Genomic DNA, 20,563 nt, shown 5'->3' on the forward strand with positions numbered 1-20,563 from the left:
ATTTTATAAAACTTAGATACTGTATTTAGGTTTTAATGAGTGAATTCTTTAAACACTGCAGCTCAAAACAGTTTTCCAGCAGCCTTCTAATGTAATTTAAACTTACAGGTTTTTGTTATCTGTAAAAAAACAGCATTCATTAGGTCAGGGCTTGTTTTCCTTTTTGCGTTACAAGCTTCCTTGTATTTTAAGTAAACATTTTTAAAAGTTCAGTTCTTTTTAAATGATATTGGAACATTTTGGCTCATAATTTGTTCTTTGGTATATTTTTTGCCACCTAACAGTAAAATGATGGAAGCAGATCGGCCTGGAAAACTGTTAATAGGAGGCCTCAGTGCTGAAACAACGGAGGAGTCTCTTGAAGCTGAATTTGGGAAATATGGTCACATTGTGGCAGGTAACTCTAGAATCGGATATGACTGAGCGACTGAACTGACTCGAACTCTAGAATCAACATACGTAACTCTTTAAAGCAAATGTCTACTTGATATATATCCATGGACAACTATGAGTAGTTTCAGGTTTTTGTTTTTTTAATTGGGCAAGTACTTGGCAGTCAGTGAAAGGGTCTCCTCTTACTGAAAAGGGAAGAAAACAGTGCCTTTAAAATGTACTAGTGGTCCTGGGATGTGAAAGAGAATAAGACATGGTAATAGTAGAATTATTGAGATTTACTGTTCATTTTTAGAATACTAGGAATAATATATAAAAATCAAATTATGTGATATTTTTATATCATGTATAAAACGATATATAGATTTTTGTTTTTAAGTAACTTTCAAAAGTTTGTACTATGTTGGTAACATTCAAGTATGTTAAAGGGTCTTATGAGAAATTGTCAAAGGAGTGATAATTTTGAAAATAGTAAAGTTCAATTTTATGTGACATTTTAAATTTAAAAGATTTACGTGTATTACAGTTCTCTTGATAAAGGATCGGAACACAAACAAGTCGAGAGGCTTTGCTTTCATTACTTTTGAGAGCCCCGCAGATGCAAAGGATGCTGCCAAAGAAATGAATGGAAAGGTAAGTCTTAATAATGTATGTTCTTCATTTAATACTATTTATAGATTTCTTTTGGAGAAGGCAATGGCACCCCACTCCAGTACTCTTGCCTGGAAAATCCCATGGGCGGAGGAGCCTGGTGGGCTGCAGTCCATGGGGTTGCAGAGTTTGACACGACTGAGTGACTTCACTTGCACTTTTCACTTTCATGCGCTGGAGAAGGAAATGGCAACCCACTCCAGCGTTCTTGCCTGGAGAACCCCAGGGACAGGGGAGCCTGGTGGGCTGCCGTCTATGGGGTCGCACAGAGTCGGACACGACTGAAGTGACTTAGCAGCAGCAGCATAGATTTCTTTATTGTTACAGTAGTATAATGCTTTGTAAGGCTTCACTCCTTTTTGTCACATAAATACTAGTTCCTCTGGTTGGGAAGAGATTGAAGTTAATACCAGCATTAACAAAACAGATTAAATCTGTCTTCTATTAACATTCAGGTGTAAATACAAATAGGTTTTAACCTTCAGCACTCTCCCCGTATTTCATACTGTATTTTAAGTCTTGGCATTTTCTATTTAAGTCACTCTTCAGTGTATCAGTGTTAGGAATAAAAATTTGTCCCGTAGAAGCTGAACTTTTTTAAAAAATTGGAGAATTGCTTTACAGTATTGTGTTGGTTTCTGCCGTGTATCAGCATGAATTAGCCATAAGCATACAAATGTTATCTCCCTCCCACTTCCCTCCCCATCCCATTTCTTTAGCTAGCTATGGAGCACTGTGTTTGCTCCAGGATGTGCCCCGTCTGTGGATTGTTACATTAAATAAAAAGGAAGTCTGTATCTCCCCCATTTTATATTGTGGGTAATAGGCTTTTGTACTCATGATATCCTGTTGTTAAATTATCTCTGGAACTTCTACATTCCCTTAGTGCAAATACATTAATTCCCTATTATCTACAGTTACGGTTCTAGTATATTTCACACATGTGACACATGTTGACCCTTGTCCTTTAATTTTTCAGATATGGTAGTACCTAAAAGTTAAGTTTGACTCAGCTTTGGGTCACAGAGATAAATTTTCCTTGAGAATACTTGATGGTAACTAATTCCTCTTTTTTTTTTTTTTTTTTTATTTGTTCTAGTTGTCAAGCACTGGAACATGTAATCTGAAATTACACTTGAGTAATTTTTATTCAATAGGTGTTATATTGCGAGGCATTGATTGAATTTAGTTAGCTGATTAATGGTTGTGGATGAGACAAAATATTTATTTTCTTAAGCACTGGCGTTCTGGGTGAAGGGAAAAAACGTACAAATAGAAACATTAATTTTACACGCAGAAATGTTAAGGAAAATAAAGTAGTAATTTTGGTGGAGCTCATCGGGTGGTGAATACTATTTTTTTCAGTATATCTAGGAATATTTGCTAAAACCTGAGTTGGGAAAGAGACACTGCATGAATTTGTGGAAAATATTTTGAACCAAGATATAGAAAATGAGACCCTAAGATGAGGGGAAAATGGCTTTTGAGGATGATTATATTGATCTAGAGGCCATTTCAGCCAGAAGTCCTGGTGGAAATTTAGGATTTAAAATTGTTTTCCAAAAATAATGTGAAATAACAAGAGTCTATATAGTATGATTCCTATTAGGTTTTCAAAACTCCTTTTGGTCTCTGTAAAATATTAAGGCAGATATTGGAAGATTAAATTTAAGCATTTCTGAAAAATACGAAGTAGCATTACGGTCAGTAACCCCCTGGGAACAGAAAATAAAACAGTTGTATAAGGCAAGAAATGTTAATGGCCAAATAAAGGTTCTATTTTTAAAAAAAGAAAAATGAAGAAAATTATTAGAACTAGAGTAAATACAGAGCAGCAGTTATATTGAGAAAATTTATGTTTGTGTCTAATAGAACAAATGCTAAAATATAATTATGATAGGAACAATTATTTTGAATAAGTAATAGGCATACTTTTACATACCCTTGGGAAACTGAAATTTTAAATGGAAAATTTACTAAAATGAAGCATGTTATAGAAAATAAAAATGTGTGCTTTTTCATGGTAAAGGAGAGATACTCATCATTTAATACCAGAGAACCGTTCAGGAAGTTCTAATAGTAAATACATACGCTTTGTGTTGGATGACTTAGGAAAGGCAATTGCCAATTAAGTCATGTTCATCATATTGAAGAGCACAGTCATTTCAGGAAAAAAACGTTTGCTTTGGGGAAAAATACTGATTTAATTCATTGCAATAATAAGTTAAAATTTATGTAACATTACTGATGTTGTACTTAATCTTATAGTTTTTGGATGGAAAAACAATTAAAGTAGAACAAGCCAATAAACCATCTTTTGAAAGTGGTGGTAGACAGAAACTGCAACCCCCTGCAAGAAACAGGGGCCATCCAAGAAATCTGAGATGGGAAAGAGGAGGATCTGGTGGAGCAAGAGGGCGTATGTCTCATGGAGGAAACTTTGGTAATGTATTAAAATACAAGGACGCCATAGCACTGAAAAACTGTTAAGTTTGAACATCTAGTAAATCTCAATTTCTATTGCATTGTTAATGAGAAGAATAATCTACAAGAATATATTAAATGAGAAAATTACCATTATTGATAATCAGAATTATTTCTAAGTTGTAAAGAATTGTTGTAGTTATAAAATTACTTATGTGCAAAAAAAAGTTCATCATCTTACAGGGAAATGGCTTAAATTTTATTCTTTTTTTTACCATTGTTATTGATGCCTCTTTAACAGTTTTTCTACACAATTCATTGCTGTTGATCATACATTAGAATTTTCCAATTTTGGCAAATAACTTTATTTAAACTATTAAAAAGACATTTATATACTCTCAGAGTAGTCCTACTGTATTGTAAAAAGTACTGGAGAACTTTGAAGATTACATAACAGATAACACAGTTCAGGGGTGAACATTGTGTATTTTTGGACTGACCTTGTAGTGTTTGTCTTGAGCATGTATGTGCAGACAACTCTATGCAATTCTCCACTGTCATTTTGATATGGTGCTTTTGTTCCTGGGTTCTGTTGTAATAACATTTGCATTTTGGAAAAGTTGTCTTTGATACAGATGTAAAAGCCTCTGTTTTGTATGTATAATTACATATATGTACATACATATGCATGTTTGTGTGTGTTAGAGAACAGTGAGTTACTGCAAATGGTATTATGAAATATTTTCAAAGAAGTTTTTACTTGGTAAGAAAGAAGGGAGGCACTTTCCGTTCATAAACTTCCATATATCTAACAAACTTTGTCTCCTCTACTAACAATAACCAATCTTGAAAAATAAAACATTTCACTTCTGTTTTTGACAACCAGATGTGTGATTTTTTAGAAAATATTTTTAAAAGTTCTGTTACAGGGTGTGTTCATTATAAGATCACACAGTTCTGTTATTTTCTCAGGAGATGAGAAAAGTTTACTAGCTCATATTCTGCAAAGTGTACTCTCCCAAGTGTAACTGGAATATATCTGTAAACATTTTTCTAGTTAGATAAAAAGATTTCATTACTTACCATGCATTCTTAAATACTATTAGAGTTGAACAGAACATAGCCTTTTCCTTGAAAAATTAACAGTAAAGGTTGATCCTTGAACAAAGCAGATCTGTGTGGATTCACTTAAAAGCAGGGTTTTTTGTTTTTACTCCAAGTAAATACGTACTAGGTTACTAAATGATCCAAGGTTGTTGGAGAGGTTGCATTTTTTCCTATAAAAGGAGTTTTTTATATTTTTAGGTGCATATTTTTTTTATTGTTTTGACATAACACCTATTGTGTTACATTTTTAAAAGCTTTTTTGACACCAGAATTGTATGAATTATTTTCCTCCCAGTGTGTTTAAAATTTTATTTTATCCTGGTTTTTCTCCACCTCCTCTATTCTCTTCAGACTACTATCACAGCAGTGGTTCTTTAATCATTTCATAAATTTTTCAAACTGACTGAATTGTACTAACTGATGTATCACATGAGGAAATAGTTTTATTGGTTTAGACAAATACAAATGCTGAAGGCAATGGTAGTTCTTTATTAAAGATCTATAAACAGTAAGCAAAACTTAAACTTTAAGAATGTTTACTCTACCTAAAAAATTGCATTGAAATACAGGTGATAATGGATGTAGTCTCAACACGAGCTCTTCAAGAGGACCCTATCCAGTTAAAAAAGGACCGTCTCAAGGTCCTTCTCCTAAAAGATCTGCTCCTTCTGTTCAAGGGCGAAGCAGTAGTGGAATGAGAGGACGAGGTAAACGTTATATAATACAGAGACTATTGTTTCTGAGTAGTTAGTAAACGTGAGCTATTTAAAAATCAATCCTTAACTTTAAGAAGCAAAATGAAAAGAGAATTACATGCACATGTTTGTTGATCACTAGCTGATTTGTGGATGAAAAATAATTCTTTAGCATCTAATTATAGATGTGTGGTAGGTGATTAACATAGAAGTGGGGAAGACATTTCTTTTAAATCTATGCTTGCTAGAGAATTCCTTGGGTTTTTTTTTTTTTTTTGAAGTTGCTAACATTTGCTGCTTAGTAGGATTTTTCACGTGGTTTCAAGATCAAGTATTTTCATGAAAACTAATATCCTATGAGTCAGCGATTTGGAATGTAGAGTAGTTTAGCTATGTTATATTGGCTACCTGGTTCATGTAATTATAAACAGTAACTGAAACTTGTCATATTAACTGTAGTTTGGATTCTTAACATATTTTTACATTGTTTGCTCTTGATACAGCTAAAAACTTTGAATCATTATCAAATTGTCATTTTTATGTATAGAATATTAATGAAGCTAAGTGTATTATGGTATTGATTTCAAAATACAAAAGAAGCTTAGACACCTAAAGTTTCATTAGATTATTAGCCTAGTGAGCAAACAAAACAAGAGAAGTCTGACCACCAGGAATTAGTAAGAATTAGCACAAGAAGTGAGTATTATTTACAGTAAATAGTTTTCCTGTTTTGGAAGAGGTAGCATTTTTCAAATGAGCCCTTTATTGCTAATAAGTAGTTGAACTCAATAGTACTATCATTTGGAAAGGTCAGTAATTCAGGTTGCAGTTTATGTTAAATTTATCAACATTAGGAAAAAATCAACTACTTTGTGATTGAACCTGTGAAAATAGTTTCAAAAAAATAATTAGACTTTACTCAAAGTTTGAGAGATTCTATTACTTGTAATTTAAAGATTATCCAAAATGTACAGGGAGCAGAAGATGTCAGGAAATAAAATGTTCAGAAATTACATTTATAAAGCAAGCTAAATGTGCATGAATCGGATTTTATAAGTATTTTTTTTCAATTGTTTTGGAGAGAGGAGACACACCAGTCTTTCGAATTTTTCTTTGAAATATTACTCTCAATTCTGAGATACTTATGTGAGCATTTTTAAATTAAAGGTCCAGTATTGCGGAGAGAAAATTACAGAGGAGGTCCTCGTAGACAGCCAGTGTCTTCTCGGAGAGATAACTATGTGTCACCAAGAGATTATGGTTATGCTACTAAAGACAGGTAAAGAAAAATAAAATACATGAATTTTTAAGTCATAGTTAATTTTGTTGAGGTAAAATGTATCTAACAAAATTTTAAAAGTGAACAGTTCAGTGGCATTTAAACTACTCAGAATTCTGCAACCGCTATCTCTGTTCAGTTCCAAAACATTTCATCACCCCAAAACAAAATCTATAAGCAGTTGCTCCCATTTTTATCCCCCCGTGTCCCTAGGAGACACCCACCTACGTCATGTGTCTGTAAATTTACCTAATCCTGAATATATCATACGTTCACTGTAGCCTGCCAGGCCCCACTGTCCATGGAGTTCTCCAGGCCAGAATACTGTAGTGGGTAGCCATTCCATTCTCCAGAGGATCTTCCTGAGGGATTGGACCCTGGTCTTCCATATTGCAGTCAGATGCTTTACCAACTGAGCCACATGGAAGCCTTAACAATATGTGACCTTTAATATGTGGCTTTTCCATTAGTGTGAGTGTTTTCAAAGATAATCCTTGCTGAAGCATGAATCAGTACTTCAGTTTTTGAGTGGGGGTTAAACTACCATTATATGTATAGTTAACATTGTTTGTTTATCCATCTTTATGGTTAAAGCGTACAAACATTGGAGTACCTGCTTTCAATTCAGAGTGTAAACTCTGAATTGGAATTCCTGGGTCATACAGTATTTTCAGTATTTTAAGGAACCATTCATCTTCTCCATAACTGCACTGGTGGTGCAGTGCTAAGAGCCCACCTGCCAATGCAAGAGACTCAGATTCAATCCCAAGGTGGGGAAGATACCCTGGATGAGAAAACAGCAATTTACTCCATATTCTTGCTTGAAAAATCCCATCAATAGAGGGGCCTGGTGGGCTACAGTCCACAAGGTCACTAAGAGTCTGACACAGCTTTCTATTTACTGTGCACACACAGGATTTCTGCATGCTCACCAACACCTGATGCTTTATATTAGGGTTAGCCTGTCTACTAGGTGCAGAGTAGGTGTCTCATTCAGATTGAAAAACTTTTTTTCTTCCTAAAAAAATAATGATGTTAAGCAGTGTTTTACATTCTTGTTCATCATTATATATCTTCCTTGAAGAAAAGTATATTGAGATCCTTTGAATTTAAAACTTTTTTTGTCTGTATGAATTCAGTATGAATTCTTTTCATTTATTTTTGTTTGTTTGTTTTAAGTTACTCAGGCAGAGATCCAAGTTCGCGAGACACCAAGAATTATGCTCCACCATCTAGAGACTATGCATACCATGATTATGGCCATTCAAGTTCTTGGGATGATCATTCCTCTAGAGGACATAGGTACTATAAACAATTCTGTTTCTAATCAAATAACTTACGGAAATTTTTTCTTTAACATTAATTCTCTTAAATTTAGTGATCATGATGGCTATGGTGGAAGCCGTGATAGAGATTATTCTGAACATCGAAGTGGAGGCTCTTACAGGGATTCATATAGGAGTTATGGTAAGAGTACAGTTACAACTCAGAAAGGACAGAATTAGAATTGACATGCTAGATCTACATCATTTACTCAAGTTTACTTCTAATTTCTCAGGGGGAAAAAAAAGTAATTTCTACCTAATTGATTGGTTTGAATTAGTTTTGATCAGTCATTTAAAATGATATGAAGGGTAATTTGGCAGCTTACATTTTTTAATCACAAAAATTACTGTAACATTTTTAAAAACAAAAGTGCTATTAAGAGTATGAAGCATAGGAACATTATGAAGTTCAAAATTTTAGTCTTTTCCAAAAAATTAATATTTACTTTAAACTGCTGCTAAGTCATTTCAGTCATGTCCGACTCTGTGCAACCCCATAGATGGCAGCCCACCAGGCTCCCCTGTCCCTGGGATTCTCCAGGCAAGAACACTGGAGTGGGTTGCCATTGCCTTCTCAACCACTGGAGCTAAAAAATACTGCTCTTTTTAAATAAATGTGAAAGCCCCTTCACCATGGCTACTAATTCATATCTTCACCACAGAGGCAGATAAAGGCTAGCCTTTGAAAGATTTAGTACTTTATAGTCATGTTATAGTAGTAATGGGAAAATTTTATAATTTTATCAATTATTAATTTCACAGGGGGCTCCCACGGTGCTGTATCAGGAAGAGGTCCACCTCTGAGTTACGGCAGAGGTCGTCACTATGACGATTATAGCAGTACAAGAGATAGAAATGGAGGAGGGCAGAAAAGTTACTCATGCAGCCGAAGTGATACATACTTAAGTGGTCGTGACCGTGGTGGAAGACAAGAACAAGGATTTCGATCCTCCAAGGATAGGGTGTACCCTGCTCCTCATGAGTCATACAGTAGCTCAGGTTATGAGGCTTCCAGGGGAGGTCATGGGGGAAACCGATCTGAAAGAGTAGGCCGAAACAGATACTAAAAATAATACTCACATACCATGTTTTCTTGGCATGGGAAAATTTTGTGTGAGTTTCTGTTTTAATTCATACTTGAGTACTGCTGAAGAAAAAAGCATTGGCTTTGGAGGGAAGAGCTGTAAACTTTACCCTCCATGAATTTTCAGATAAATTGAAAAATAGAATCATTCAGATAAGTTGAAAAATAGAGTTACTCAAAGTAATTTCATAGTTGTCTGCTAATTGAAAAATAGAAGTTAAAAATTTTTAATTTAATGTCTAAATTTTCAGAGTGTGTTTTGCGAAATGCCACTGTTTATTTTACTGGTGCGTTAAACAAGCATAAAAACACTTGTTTGGAGGGTGAATTGTGCTGTTTGCTTAAAGTTTCCCTTTGTGTCTTTGCACATGAATGCATTCAGAATTAAGCAATACGGTATTTCTCCATTGCAAGCTGTACCTGCTTTCTATTTAGGTTAACAAATATTACATGCTATTTTTGAAAGCAGTGTATAAAAGGTTTGACAAGTCTCTAAAAAACCTGAAAGTGATGTTTGCGTCTTTACTGAAATGATGTGTCCAACTTTTTAAAACAATAGTATAAATCAGAAGAAAATTTAGATATATGACTAAAATGTTTAAGTCTAAAGTTAAGTATCAATTTTCTTAGCCATTCAAGTGGCTAATGACAAAAGTGCCATGATTAAAAAGAAAACAATTTGTACCTAAGTTGAGATTGAACTAGTTAAGTATTCTGAGTATGTATCTTAATGAAAGTAAATAGTTCTAGATTTGTTGGAAAGGCAGTGTTTTAAGTAATGATGATTTTAACTTCATTTTGGAGTACTTGATCTAACCCAAAAGTATAGGCTTATCTATAAGGAAAGTTAAGGGTTTTTATAGGTAGATTTAGGTATCAATAATAATACATCAACTTTTTATTAAGAAACAAGTATAAGAGCTGCAGGACAAATGGAATTGGCAAAATTAGTGGAGAGATTTGCAATTTCCTTTTAAAGTAACAGCAAATTAGGGGAAATTTACTTTTTAAAGGTTCAATTAACAATATTTGAGGCAAACTCAGAAGACAGATTAAGAAATTTCTTAGGATTGTTCCAAATGTTAGAAGTCAAAGGCATAGTTGAATACATTTTCAAGACAAAGGATAGTGCATGAAAGTGACATTGATATTTACATGAAGTTCAAGGCAACACTGTCCAGGTAAGCAGGAACAAAGTAAGCAGTAAGTTACTGATCCTAGTACAAAGCTGAGAAAGAACAGGATATTTTTTAAGTAGTTAGATTGGTAACTTCTGAAATTGCAACCTGATCTCAAACTGCTATTTTGATGCTAGACATTATGAAAGCATAACTTTCATTTAGTTGTGCTGTAGTATTTGTGAGGACTGAATAAGAATATAAACTTCCTAGCATAATTTCTAATTATTTCCTATGAATCCATTATGATAGTGTCTGTATTACCTACCCTGGAAACTTTGAGCAACAGAAAGATCCTTGACAGGATATCTTGTTATAATAGTGACAACATTCGTGAGTATATGAGAATGGCAACCTAGAAAATAATTTCTCCCAAACATTGCTATAAAGATTCTGTTTTTGAGCATGTTAAAGAGTAAACTCTGAAAATTATAACCAAAGTTAAAGGCCTATCCTGTTAAAGTGTTCATTCGACAAAAATGAATTTGTTGTCTGTAGTACAGAGAATAAAAAGTAAATTTCAACTATAACTAAATTTCTCTACAGTTTATGTGTAATGAGTTACTGTTTTTAAAATCAGTTTGACCTGAAGGTTCCTGTAGTTGGCTTAATTTGAAAATGGCAGTTAACCCAGAAATGTAAAATTCCCTGTTGAAAATGCTCCTGATGTAAGAAATGTTGTACCTTTCTGTTGACCCTAGCCATTAAACTGGTTTTTAGTAATAAAGAATATCAAGTTGCTTTAGAAACAGTGTTAAAAAACCTGCACAACGAAGTATTCTTCTTCTGTATGTTGATATAGAACTCTGTATCCCAGGCTTTGCTGTGTATGCTGAATATAAAGGCATAATTTGTTTAGTGTTTAGTAACTATGAATTTTAAATCATCTAAAAGTGGAAAAAAGTCCTTGAAACTGTCTTGACTTAAAGGGGTTATCTTCTTGTATGTTGCTTGTTTTTATTTGATGTTTTTGTGTTAGAGAAAACTTTCCATTTGTGATTTTTCATTAGTTCTGTATGTATTGTAAACTTTTAGTACTTTGTGTTAGGAATTTTTATCTTGAAATTAAAGTGTTACATAACTTTCTAAAAGTGTTAGTTTGGCTTTTTATACCTACTCTATTATTTTTTTTCTTACTGTGATATATGATAGAATTATTTTCATTTCTTAGTGAAACACCAATTTTTCCAGTAAAAACTAGCATAAAAGTTAAAAAGTATGCACATCTTTTTCTCAGCTCTTGTTTCTACTTCTCTTAATGAAATTTTCTGCTATGTATTGCCATGTAGCACATTACTTCGGAAGTAACTCTATTATTGTTCAATTTTATCTTTTATTTTTCTGGCTGTTTCCTTTATATAGTTCCATAAGCCATTGGAGTTTTGACTGACATTGCTTTACATTTATCAATGAATTAGGGCAAAAGTGACTTTAATGTTTTAGAATTTCCCGCCCATCTTTCATTATATTCAGACTCTATTTAGAACCTGACAGATTCTCACTAAAGGCCCTTATTACATCAGTTGTTAATGACATTTTCCTGTTTACTTGTGTTTGGTTATGCTGGATTTTTTTCGGTGGCAGATTCTTTAAGAGTTAGCCACCTGGAAGCCCTGTTAGCTCCATTCCTAAAGTAATGTTTAATGCTTAGGTTTTGAATGAAATTTTATGTGTATTGCAATTAATAAATGGGTGTTCTTTTTGTTTAAAGTTCTTTAATTTAAGTGATATTTTATTAAAAATAACTTACAGTATTCAATTTCCTGCATAAGCTGGCCATCATTTAAGGACACACTTTTATTATTTGGTCTGTATCCCTGTTTTCTTCTTCCACTCCGAGGAATTAAACTTTCAGTTCAGCTCAGTCGCTGAGTCATGTTCCACTCTGCAATCCTATGGACTGCAGCACACCAGGCTTTCCTATCTATCACCCACTCCCAGAGCTTGCTCAAACTCATATCCATCAAGTCACTGATGGCATCCTACCATCTCTTCCTCTGTTGTCCCCTTCTCCTGCCCTCAGTATTTCCTAGCATCAGGGTCTTTTCAGTTGAGTCAGCTCTTCACATCAGGTGGCCGAAGTATTGGAGTTTCAAGTTCATCATCAGTCCTTCCAATGAACACCCAGGACTGATGTGGTTTAGGATGGACTGGTTGGATGTCCTTGCAATCCAAGGGACTCTCAAGAGTCTTCTCCAACACCATAGCTCAAAAGCATCAATTCTTTGGCACTCAGCCTTCTTTATGGTCTTACTCTCACATCCATACATGACTACTGGAAAAGTAACTTTGACTAGATGGACCTTTGTCAACAAAGTAATGTCCCTTCTTTTTAGTATGCTGTCCATCATACCTATCTATCATATGCTGTTTATCATATCTTTCCTTCCAAAGAGCAACTGTCTTTTAATTTCATGGATACAGTCACCATCTGCAGTTGTTTTTGGAGCCCAAGAAAGTAAAGCTTGTCACTGTTTGCATATTTTCCTCATCTATTTGCCATGAAGCTTGTGGGACCAGATGCCATGATCTTCGCTTTTTGCATGTTGAATGTTAGGCCAGCTTTTTCACTCTCCTCTTTCATGTTCATTATGAGGCTCTTGAATTCCTCTTTGCTTTCTGCCATAAGGGTGGTGTCATCTGAGATTATTGATACTTCTCTCAGTAATCTTTTGACTCCAGCTTATCTGACATTTCATATGATGTACTCAGTATATAAATTAAGCAGAATGACAGTATACAGCCTTGACATACTCCTTTCCTGATTTGGAACCAGTCTGTTCCTTGTCCAGTCCTAACTGTTAACTTTTTTTTTTTTTTAAACTTTACAATATTGTATTAGTTTTGCCAAATATCGAGATGAATCCGCTACAGGTATACATGTGTTCTCCATCCTGAACCTTCCTCCCTCCTCCCTCCCCATACCATCCCTCTGGGTCATCCCAGTGCGCCAGCCCCAAGCATCCAGTATCGTGCATCGAACCTGGACTTGCGACTTGTTTCATTCGTGATATTATACATGTTTCAATGCCACTCTCCCATATCTTCCCACCTTCTCCCTCTCCCACAGAGTCCATAAGACTGTTCTATACATCACTGTTTCTTTCTTTCTTTTTTTTTTTTAATTTTATTTTATTTTTAAACTTTACATAATTGTATTAGTTTTGCCAAACACAGGGTTATTGTTACCATCTTTCTAAATTCCATATATATGCATTAGTATACTGTATTGGTGTTTTTCTTTCTGGCTTACTTCACTCTGTATAATAGGCTCCAGTTTCATCCACCTCATTAGAACTGATTCAAATGTATTCTTTTTAATGGCTGAGTAATACTCCATTAAACTTTGAATTGTTGTAATTTCTGCTAAGTTGTTAAAGATACTTTTGCTTTTACCTCTAAAAATACTCTCAATTTGGTGACTTCTAAGGTAAATCAGTCTCTCCTATTAATGAAAAAAAAAGTTTCCTACTAGTTGTTAAGCTATATTTGTTCCTTCTTCATGAATAAATAATCTTGTTCCCAGTGAGTTTAAGGTTCTTGCCTTATTGCAAAGAGAATTTCAAGATAGGAAGTTAAGTAAAATGAGTGTTTTAGTTAAGCAAGGGTTTGTCCTTAGAGGGAGAATAGGCAGGTAGGTGAGGAGGTGCTACTCAGCACTTCTTTGGTAAACCAGCTATGAAGGGCATACAAACCAAAAGGGGGAAGGATTTTGGAGGTCCTTTCCCTGATTTTCATCCCAGCTCCAGTCTCCTGAGGGGAGGAGGGACCATTGTCTTTATTTAGCTTAAATCAGAAGTGTCATGGTGTTGATGCATGATCTAGTATTTCTTTTTTGCAAGGCTAACCTTTTTGTAATGAAAGCAAAATAAGCAATATGTTACATGTGAATATTGGAGAAGGAAATGGCAACCCACTCCAGTATTCTTGCCTGGAGACTCCCAGGGACAGGGGAGCCTGGTGGGCTGCAGTCCATGGGGTCACGAAGAGTCAGACACAACTGAGCGACTTCACCTCACTTTCACTTGACATGTGAATGAGATTCCTTCCATTCCCCACATTTCTTTGCTGGCTTTGGGACACTTATCATTGAAAACGTGTGAATTCCTGTCAGTCTGGACATTCCTGCTTTTGTCTACCTATGGACCCCTGCTGTTTACAGGACGAATAATTTCCTGCCTCATGGCCACTGTCTCCATTTCTGTTCTCATAGCTATCTGCCTGTTGTAACAACTAAAACCTCCTTAGTTTTACTGTCATTTAATTGCATGGTTCAGTTCAGTTTAGTCGCTCAGTCATGTCGGACTCTGCGACCCCGTGAATTGCAGCAGGCCACACCTCCCTGTCCATCACCAGCTCCCGGAGTTCACCCAAACCCACATCCACTGAGTCCGTGATGCAATCCAGCCATCTCATCCTCTATTGTCCCCTTTTCCTCCTGCCCCCAATCCCTCCCAGCATCAGAGTCTTTTCCAATGAGTCAAGTCGTCGCATGAGGTGGCCAAAGTACTGGAGTTTAAGCTTCACCATCATTCCTTCCAAAGAACACCCAGGACTGGTTGGATCTCCTTGCCGTCCACGGGACTCTCAAGAGTCTTCTCCAACACCACAGTTCAAAAGCATCAATTCTTGGGGGCTCAGTTTTTTCACAGTCCAGTTCTCACATCCATACAAGACTACTGGAAAACCTCAGCACTGGCCACGGGACTGGAGAAGGTCAGTTTTCTTTCCAATCCCAAAGAAAGGCAATGCCAAGGAATGCTCAAACTACCACACAATGGCACTCATCTCACATGCTAAAAAGTAACTACATGGTAGTCACTGAAAAAGACATTTATGCCACAAAACAGAATTTTAGCTATACAACTTAACATTTAATTTTGTTCATGAGTAAGTAAGACTCAGATTTCTGTCAACTACAAAGATGCACAACTTGAAAATTACAGGTTGTATTTGTAACAAAATCAGGACTGCAGTGCAGGAGACAGCACCTCAGATAGCTCTGAGAGACTGCTCCAAAGAGGTGGGTCAGGAGAGATCAATATGTTATATTTTGGTAACGGGGAGAGTGAAAGTGTTAATTGTTCAGGCATGTCAGACTCTGTGACTCCATAGACTGTAACCTGCAGTTTCTCTGTCCATGGAATTCTCTGGAGTGGCTTACCATTTCCTGACCCAGGGGATCTTCCTGACCCAGGGATCAAATCCAGGTCTCTTGCATTGCAAGCAGTGAGCCACCAGGGAAGCCCCTGGTGAAGGGGAGTTCAATACAATTAAATATTCAGTTTACAAAAGATTTTCCGGTAGTCAAAGAGCTGATGTCACTACCAAGGGATTTAATGCTTTTCTAATCATGAGATGCAGGGATTGGGATCATGAAATCAGTTCCTGAAAATGACCAACTATCTAAAACCTGTCTGACTAGATTGCCTGGAGCACAGAATGCCTCAGTCCACACTGGACTCTCAAGGGGTGTTGATAGTTGGCAGCTGCTATTCGGTGGAGGAAAACCTTACACAACACGTCCAAGTGTGCAGTCAACTCTAAGAGCACCTAGACTTTAGGGCCCAAGTGAAAGCCCTAGAGAGCCTGGGACACAAGTCACGGCAAGTCTCCAGAGGATGACCATCCATCCAGTCAACGAAGACTATCTCTGCACTCCACTCGAGGACAGGTTAGAGCTAAAGCCAGCCCTGGTCCTGAAGCACTGGCAGGAAATATTAGGCCCTGGGGGACCCTGTCCTAAACTTTTCTTGTCTTTAACTTCTTTGCAATGCCTTACGGAAACTTCTGAATGTGGGTAAATGCCATGCAGTCCCTAGAATGAGCCCAGTCTAAGGTCCCGAAAACCATGCCCCAGTATGCCATCTCACACCCGCTGTAGAGTTATCACACCATAGTTTCTGCTTTGTTTTGTTTTGAACTAGGGCTGGGAAAGACAGGTACCAGCCTGCCGGAGCCCCACGGATTCTTGGACGTTTACAGATTCAGAGAGTAAGAAGACCTGTTTCCAGTGTCTCCTGGGCTGCTTGTTCAGAAAGCACCCAGAGACGGCCAAGCCTTGCCTTCTAGCGCTGTAGATGCGTCTCTGTAGAAGGGGCAAAGCTGGGGTGTACATGCTCAAATGCAAAAGCTGGCCCTGGGCAGGAGATCTCATGCAGGGCACCGTGAAGAGGACATCCATAAAACCTGTGAACTTTACCCTTTGCCCTCAAAAGAGGTGCTGCTTCAGGGAGAAAAGTTGTAGAGTGAGAACTTCATGTGGGACATCACCCTCAGGCATGCCCACGGTGGAGCCCTTCTATCTGGGATGAGAGGACAACAGTGGGGGGACAGACGAACTCTGCCTACTCCATTTGTGCCAGTCTGTCTTTTGCTCAATCCAGAGGTGGACGCGATTCCAGAAAGCAGTCATCTACTTCAGAAGGACCACCCTAAGTGCTGACCAGTCCTTCAGTGAGCTCCATATGCTCCAGGTGTTCCCACTGGCCCTTGGCCCACACAGTAGTGGCAAAGCCCTAGATGAAGGACAGCTCCCTTGTGGTTGAAAACATTCTGTGCTGAGCCGTCCCGCAAGGAAGAGAAACTGTCACCACAGGGCTGGTGAGAAAAATGTTTTTCCTACAGCTTGGCCTGGCAGAGGGCCTTGGGCAAAGGCCTTAAGCCTTCCTGGAAAAAGGGATATTGACCCCTGAGCTGCAGCAGCAGCAGCAGCAGCAGCAGCAGCAGCAGCAGCAGCAGTAGCAGCATGGGACACAGAGCACATGGCTGCGTAGGCTCGCCCTAACAGCCTCTTTCCCCTCACTTCTGCCCCTGGACACGCTGTACCGAAGCTGAGTTCCTGGAAAAAATAACAGAGTTCACATGAGCTCTAACATCTACGATGGGATCTGTTTTCCTTTATCTGATTCCTTGCATTTTCTCTTTTCCCCTGGTCACTTTTGCCAGAAACTAATATCCTCACTGCCTTCCCACCCCTCACTTTCTCCCTAGGCCACAGCCCCCCTCCATATACCTTATACACGATCCCCTAAGATGTTACCCGGAACCCCAGCTCTGGGAAGCGGACTCTCAGCAAAGCTGACCGTGCACTCATATACACACTCATACACATGTGGCCTTCGAGGTTCATAGCGAGTTCAATGTTAAGGCTTTTCCCTTGTTCTGTACTCTTATTAAAGTGTCTGATGATAGGCAACAGAGAAGATACCTGGGCCACCACCTTCCAACAGAATTGCGTTCCACTGTTTCAATCTCTGGCCCTTGTTCACCAGACCCTTTCCACGAACATCCACATTTCCCTTGTAAAACTGCCAGACCCACAGTCAATGGGCCCCTCGTCTTCCTTCTCCATCCTCCCCAACCCCCACCCCACGGGAAGAACTGCACCCCCTGACACAACCCCAACATATGACTTAGCCCCCTCTACGAATCTCCACGGACTGGTAATTCCCACGCGGTGGACTGACTCTCCTACATGCAGCTGAAGTGTTTGTCCTGAGGACCTGCCCAAACAATACGCGCACACATGCAGCTGATGCTTTTTATTTTTCCTTTGCAATTAATTCAGGTTTACTGGTGTCTCACTCTCGATCCACTTCAGCACCAGACCACTCTTCACTACTTTCCCGTCCAAGAGAACTATGCTGGCCATTGGTCTTCACGTGAAGCAGCTTCTTCGGTTTTCTATTTTAGGTGAAGGGGGGCACACCATCGTAAGTGTCTCAAAAGCTGGGGGGAGGGGGTTCCTTGCAAAACAGAGAGAGACAGAGATATGTACACTTACCCTCCCCGAAAACACTAAAGACAGCTTGATTCTTTCAAGTCAGTTCCCAGGGGGCGTGTCTGTGAACGTTTACATGCCCTAGAAGCACATAGTAAAAAACGGGTATCCCAGTCTTCAGCGTAGAACTATTTACAATAGCTAGGACGTGGAAGCAGCCTATGTGTCCATCAGCAGATGAAGGGATAAGGAAGTTGGAGTACACATACACAGCGGTGTCTTACACAGCTCTAACACGGAACGCATCCATGTCAGTTCTAATGAGATGGAATGAACGTGGAGCCTACTATACTGCGTGAAGTAAGTCAGAAAGAGAAAGACAAACACTGTCCGTTAACACAAATATATGGAGTTGAGGACCTTGTAGGTGGTGCTGAACATCCAACATGCAGGGCAGCAAAGAAGAAACAGACATATAAAGAACAGACTTTGGCCTCAGTGGGAGATGGTGACGGTGGGTTAATGTGAGAAAGTAGCCCAAAAAGGTTTACATTAGCTTATGCAAAACAGATGACCAGTGCGAGTTTGACAGGTGGAGCAAGGCAACCAAAAGAAAGAGGATAGAGAAGAGGCAGCCACAATGCAGGAGAGTGCATTGCCATCTTACAATGGAAATCCAGGGGTAAACCAAATCCAAAGTAGTAAGGGCAGTTTCTTTCTATGTTGATATTGCTGGGGCATTCCAGTTCCTTTATTGAACCAATGATTTTCAAAGCAATACCAACGATTTTCAAAGCAACATAATGGGTACGGAAGTGAATAGAGAAGGGATGTATGCAGGAGACTAAGCAACTGGCCAAAATGAATGGTAAAGAGGCTGACAAACATACCCTGGAGGAGGAAGAGAGACTGCAGTGAAAGGCTAAAGAGCATGTCAGCAGTTACTCTGCTGTTAGCCAATGGGTGAGGTTCCCTCCTTGACCTCTCAAATGCCAGGTCAGCTAAATCCTGGAACCAAATCATGTTCACAACATTGATGAGAATGAAGTGGGGGAGCACAAAGAGAGATCACTGAGCTGAAGAACTTCAGCTATGACCAAAAATCTCCATGTAGAGATGGATTACCAATAATATGGGCCACTACTGACTGAAGCACAGGACTGAAAAGTCCATAAAACAAGAGGAGACTGAATCAGAAAACTCCAGCATCACAAGTGCAGCAGTGGAAAGTTCTCCCAACAACATTTGGCTCACTTTCCTGCTTCCTCTCTGTGCTCTGGGCTTCCCCCTGAGCCAGGATACTGCTTGCCCTTTTTTGATGCTACTCCTCCCTCTTTTGTTGAATTTGAGCATCCAACTTTGAGACGGTACAAATTCCCAAGACAGAGTCTGATTTCCCTGGCAAGGTCCTGCAGAAAGGTTGTGACATTCAGCCATCACTTCACTGTCCAAACTATCAACTACAGAAAGGAGAGAAAGAGGTTTCCCCAAATATTTCATCATGAAGGACTCAGTAGCTTCTCTATCTTGGCTCTGGCTCCAGCTGCAACCCTTATCCACCACTGGCCTCTGGCTCCTTTGAGCTACTCCACTCCTGGCCACCAGTTCCTACCCAGGCATTCCCAGGGCAGGGGACACTGTGTCTGCACTGCAGTGTACATTTTTGTATCACAATAAATGGCTGATTTATTCTGATAAGTGTACAGAAAGTGACAAATCACTGTCATGTGTATGAATCATTTTTTAAATCACTGGAGCACGTTCTCATGGCAGCGATCATAATGCTTTATTTCCAGTAATGCTTTTCAAATGTGTACTCTCATTGGTTAATGTAGTAATTCTTTATTTGAACTGATTATCATCTGATTATTAGTTGACTGTAACTGCTTACGTGTTTTAATTTTTGTAACATTAGTTACTGCAATATCAGTAAAATCCATCAATGGCATTTACTTTCCAAAAGCGATATGAAAACAAAGGGCCCATTTTACCTGGTGAAATGAAAAAAGGTAACTAATACTAATAGAGCCATAGGAAAACTTTCAAGTAAGAATATAGTAATATAGACATATTCTATTAGAATGGTTCTGTAGTAAGACATTAATACTAATAGACTGGTAAGCATTACATTAAAAACGATTTTCTAAACTATATCTTATACAAATATATTAAGGTGTGTTTACCTTTGGTGCATGATTTCACTGCTGAGTTGTTCACCTACATGTTCTTGACTGCTTAGTTGTCTCTGACTCTTTGCAACTCCATGGCCTGTAACCTGCCAGGCTCCTCTGTCCATGGACTTCTCTGGGCAAGAATACTGGAGAGGGTTGACATTTCCTTCTTCAGGGGATCATTCTGAGCCAGGGATCAAACTCAGGTCTTCTGTATTGGAGGAAGATTCTTTTCCACTGAGTCATCACAGAAGCTCCATTTACCTACAGTATGTTTGCTCAGTCTTGTCCCACTCTTTGAGACCCCATGGACTGGGGCTCGCCAGTGCCCCAGTGCTCTTCTGTCCATAGGCTTCTTAAGGCAAGAATACCAAAATGGGTTGCCATTTCCTTCTCCATGGATTTACCTAAAGAAGATATATTAGAAAGATCAACCACTACTTTAGAAGAACCAGTCAACACTATATTACTTATTTATAATGGCTTACTAAGAAATTCTAAGTATTTTTGTAAACGGGGAAATATACAGATTA

General features: G+C 38.1%; 1 protein-coding gene and 1 pseudogene across 1 annotated transcript; one reads left to right on the forward strand and one right to left on the reverse strand.

The window, feature by feature from the left end:
* Window positions 1–257: 257 nt before the first annotated feature.
* Window positions 258–11,194, forward strand: LOC133243863 (RNA-binding motif protein, X chromosome-like). Its single transcript, XM_061410587.1, has 8 exons — window positions 258–397; window positions 920–1,026; window positions 3,313–3,487; window positions 5,145–5,282; window positions 6,438–6,549; window positions 7,729–7,851; window positions 7,928–8,016; window positions 8,637–11,194. Exons 1-8 carry the CDS (start codon window positions 289–291, stop codon window positions 8,939–8,941), a joined length of 1,158 nt encoding a protein of 385 aa, XP_061266571.1. The 5' UTR covers window positions 258–288; the 3' UTR covers window positions 8,942–11,194.
* Window positions 11,195–18,406: 7,212 nt separating this feature from the next.
* LOC133243824 (etoposide-induced protein 2.4 homolog) lies at window positions 18,407–19,359 on the reverse strand (annotated as a pseudogene).
* Between the last annotated feature and the right edge of the window lie 1,204 nt (window positions 19,360–20,563).

This window comes from Bos javanicus, chromosome Y (assembly GCF_032452875.1).
Source record: "Bos javanicus breed banteng chromosome Y, ARS-OSU_banteng_1.0, whole genome shotgun sequence".
NCBI lineage: Eukaryota > Metazoa > Chordata > Mammalia > Artiodactyla > Bovidae > Bos > Bos javanicus.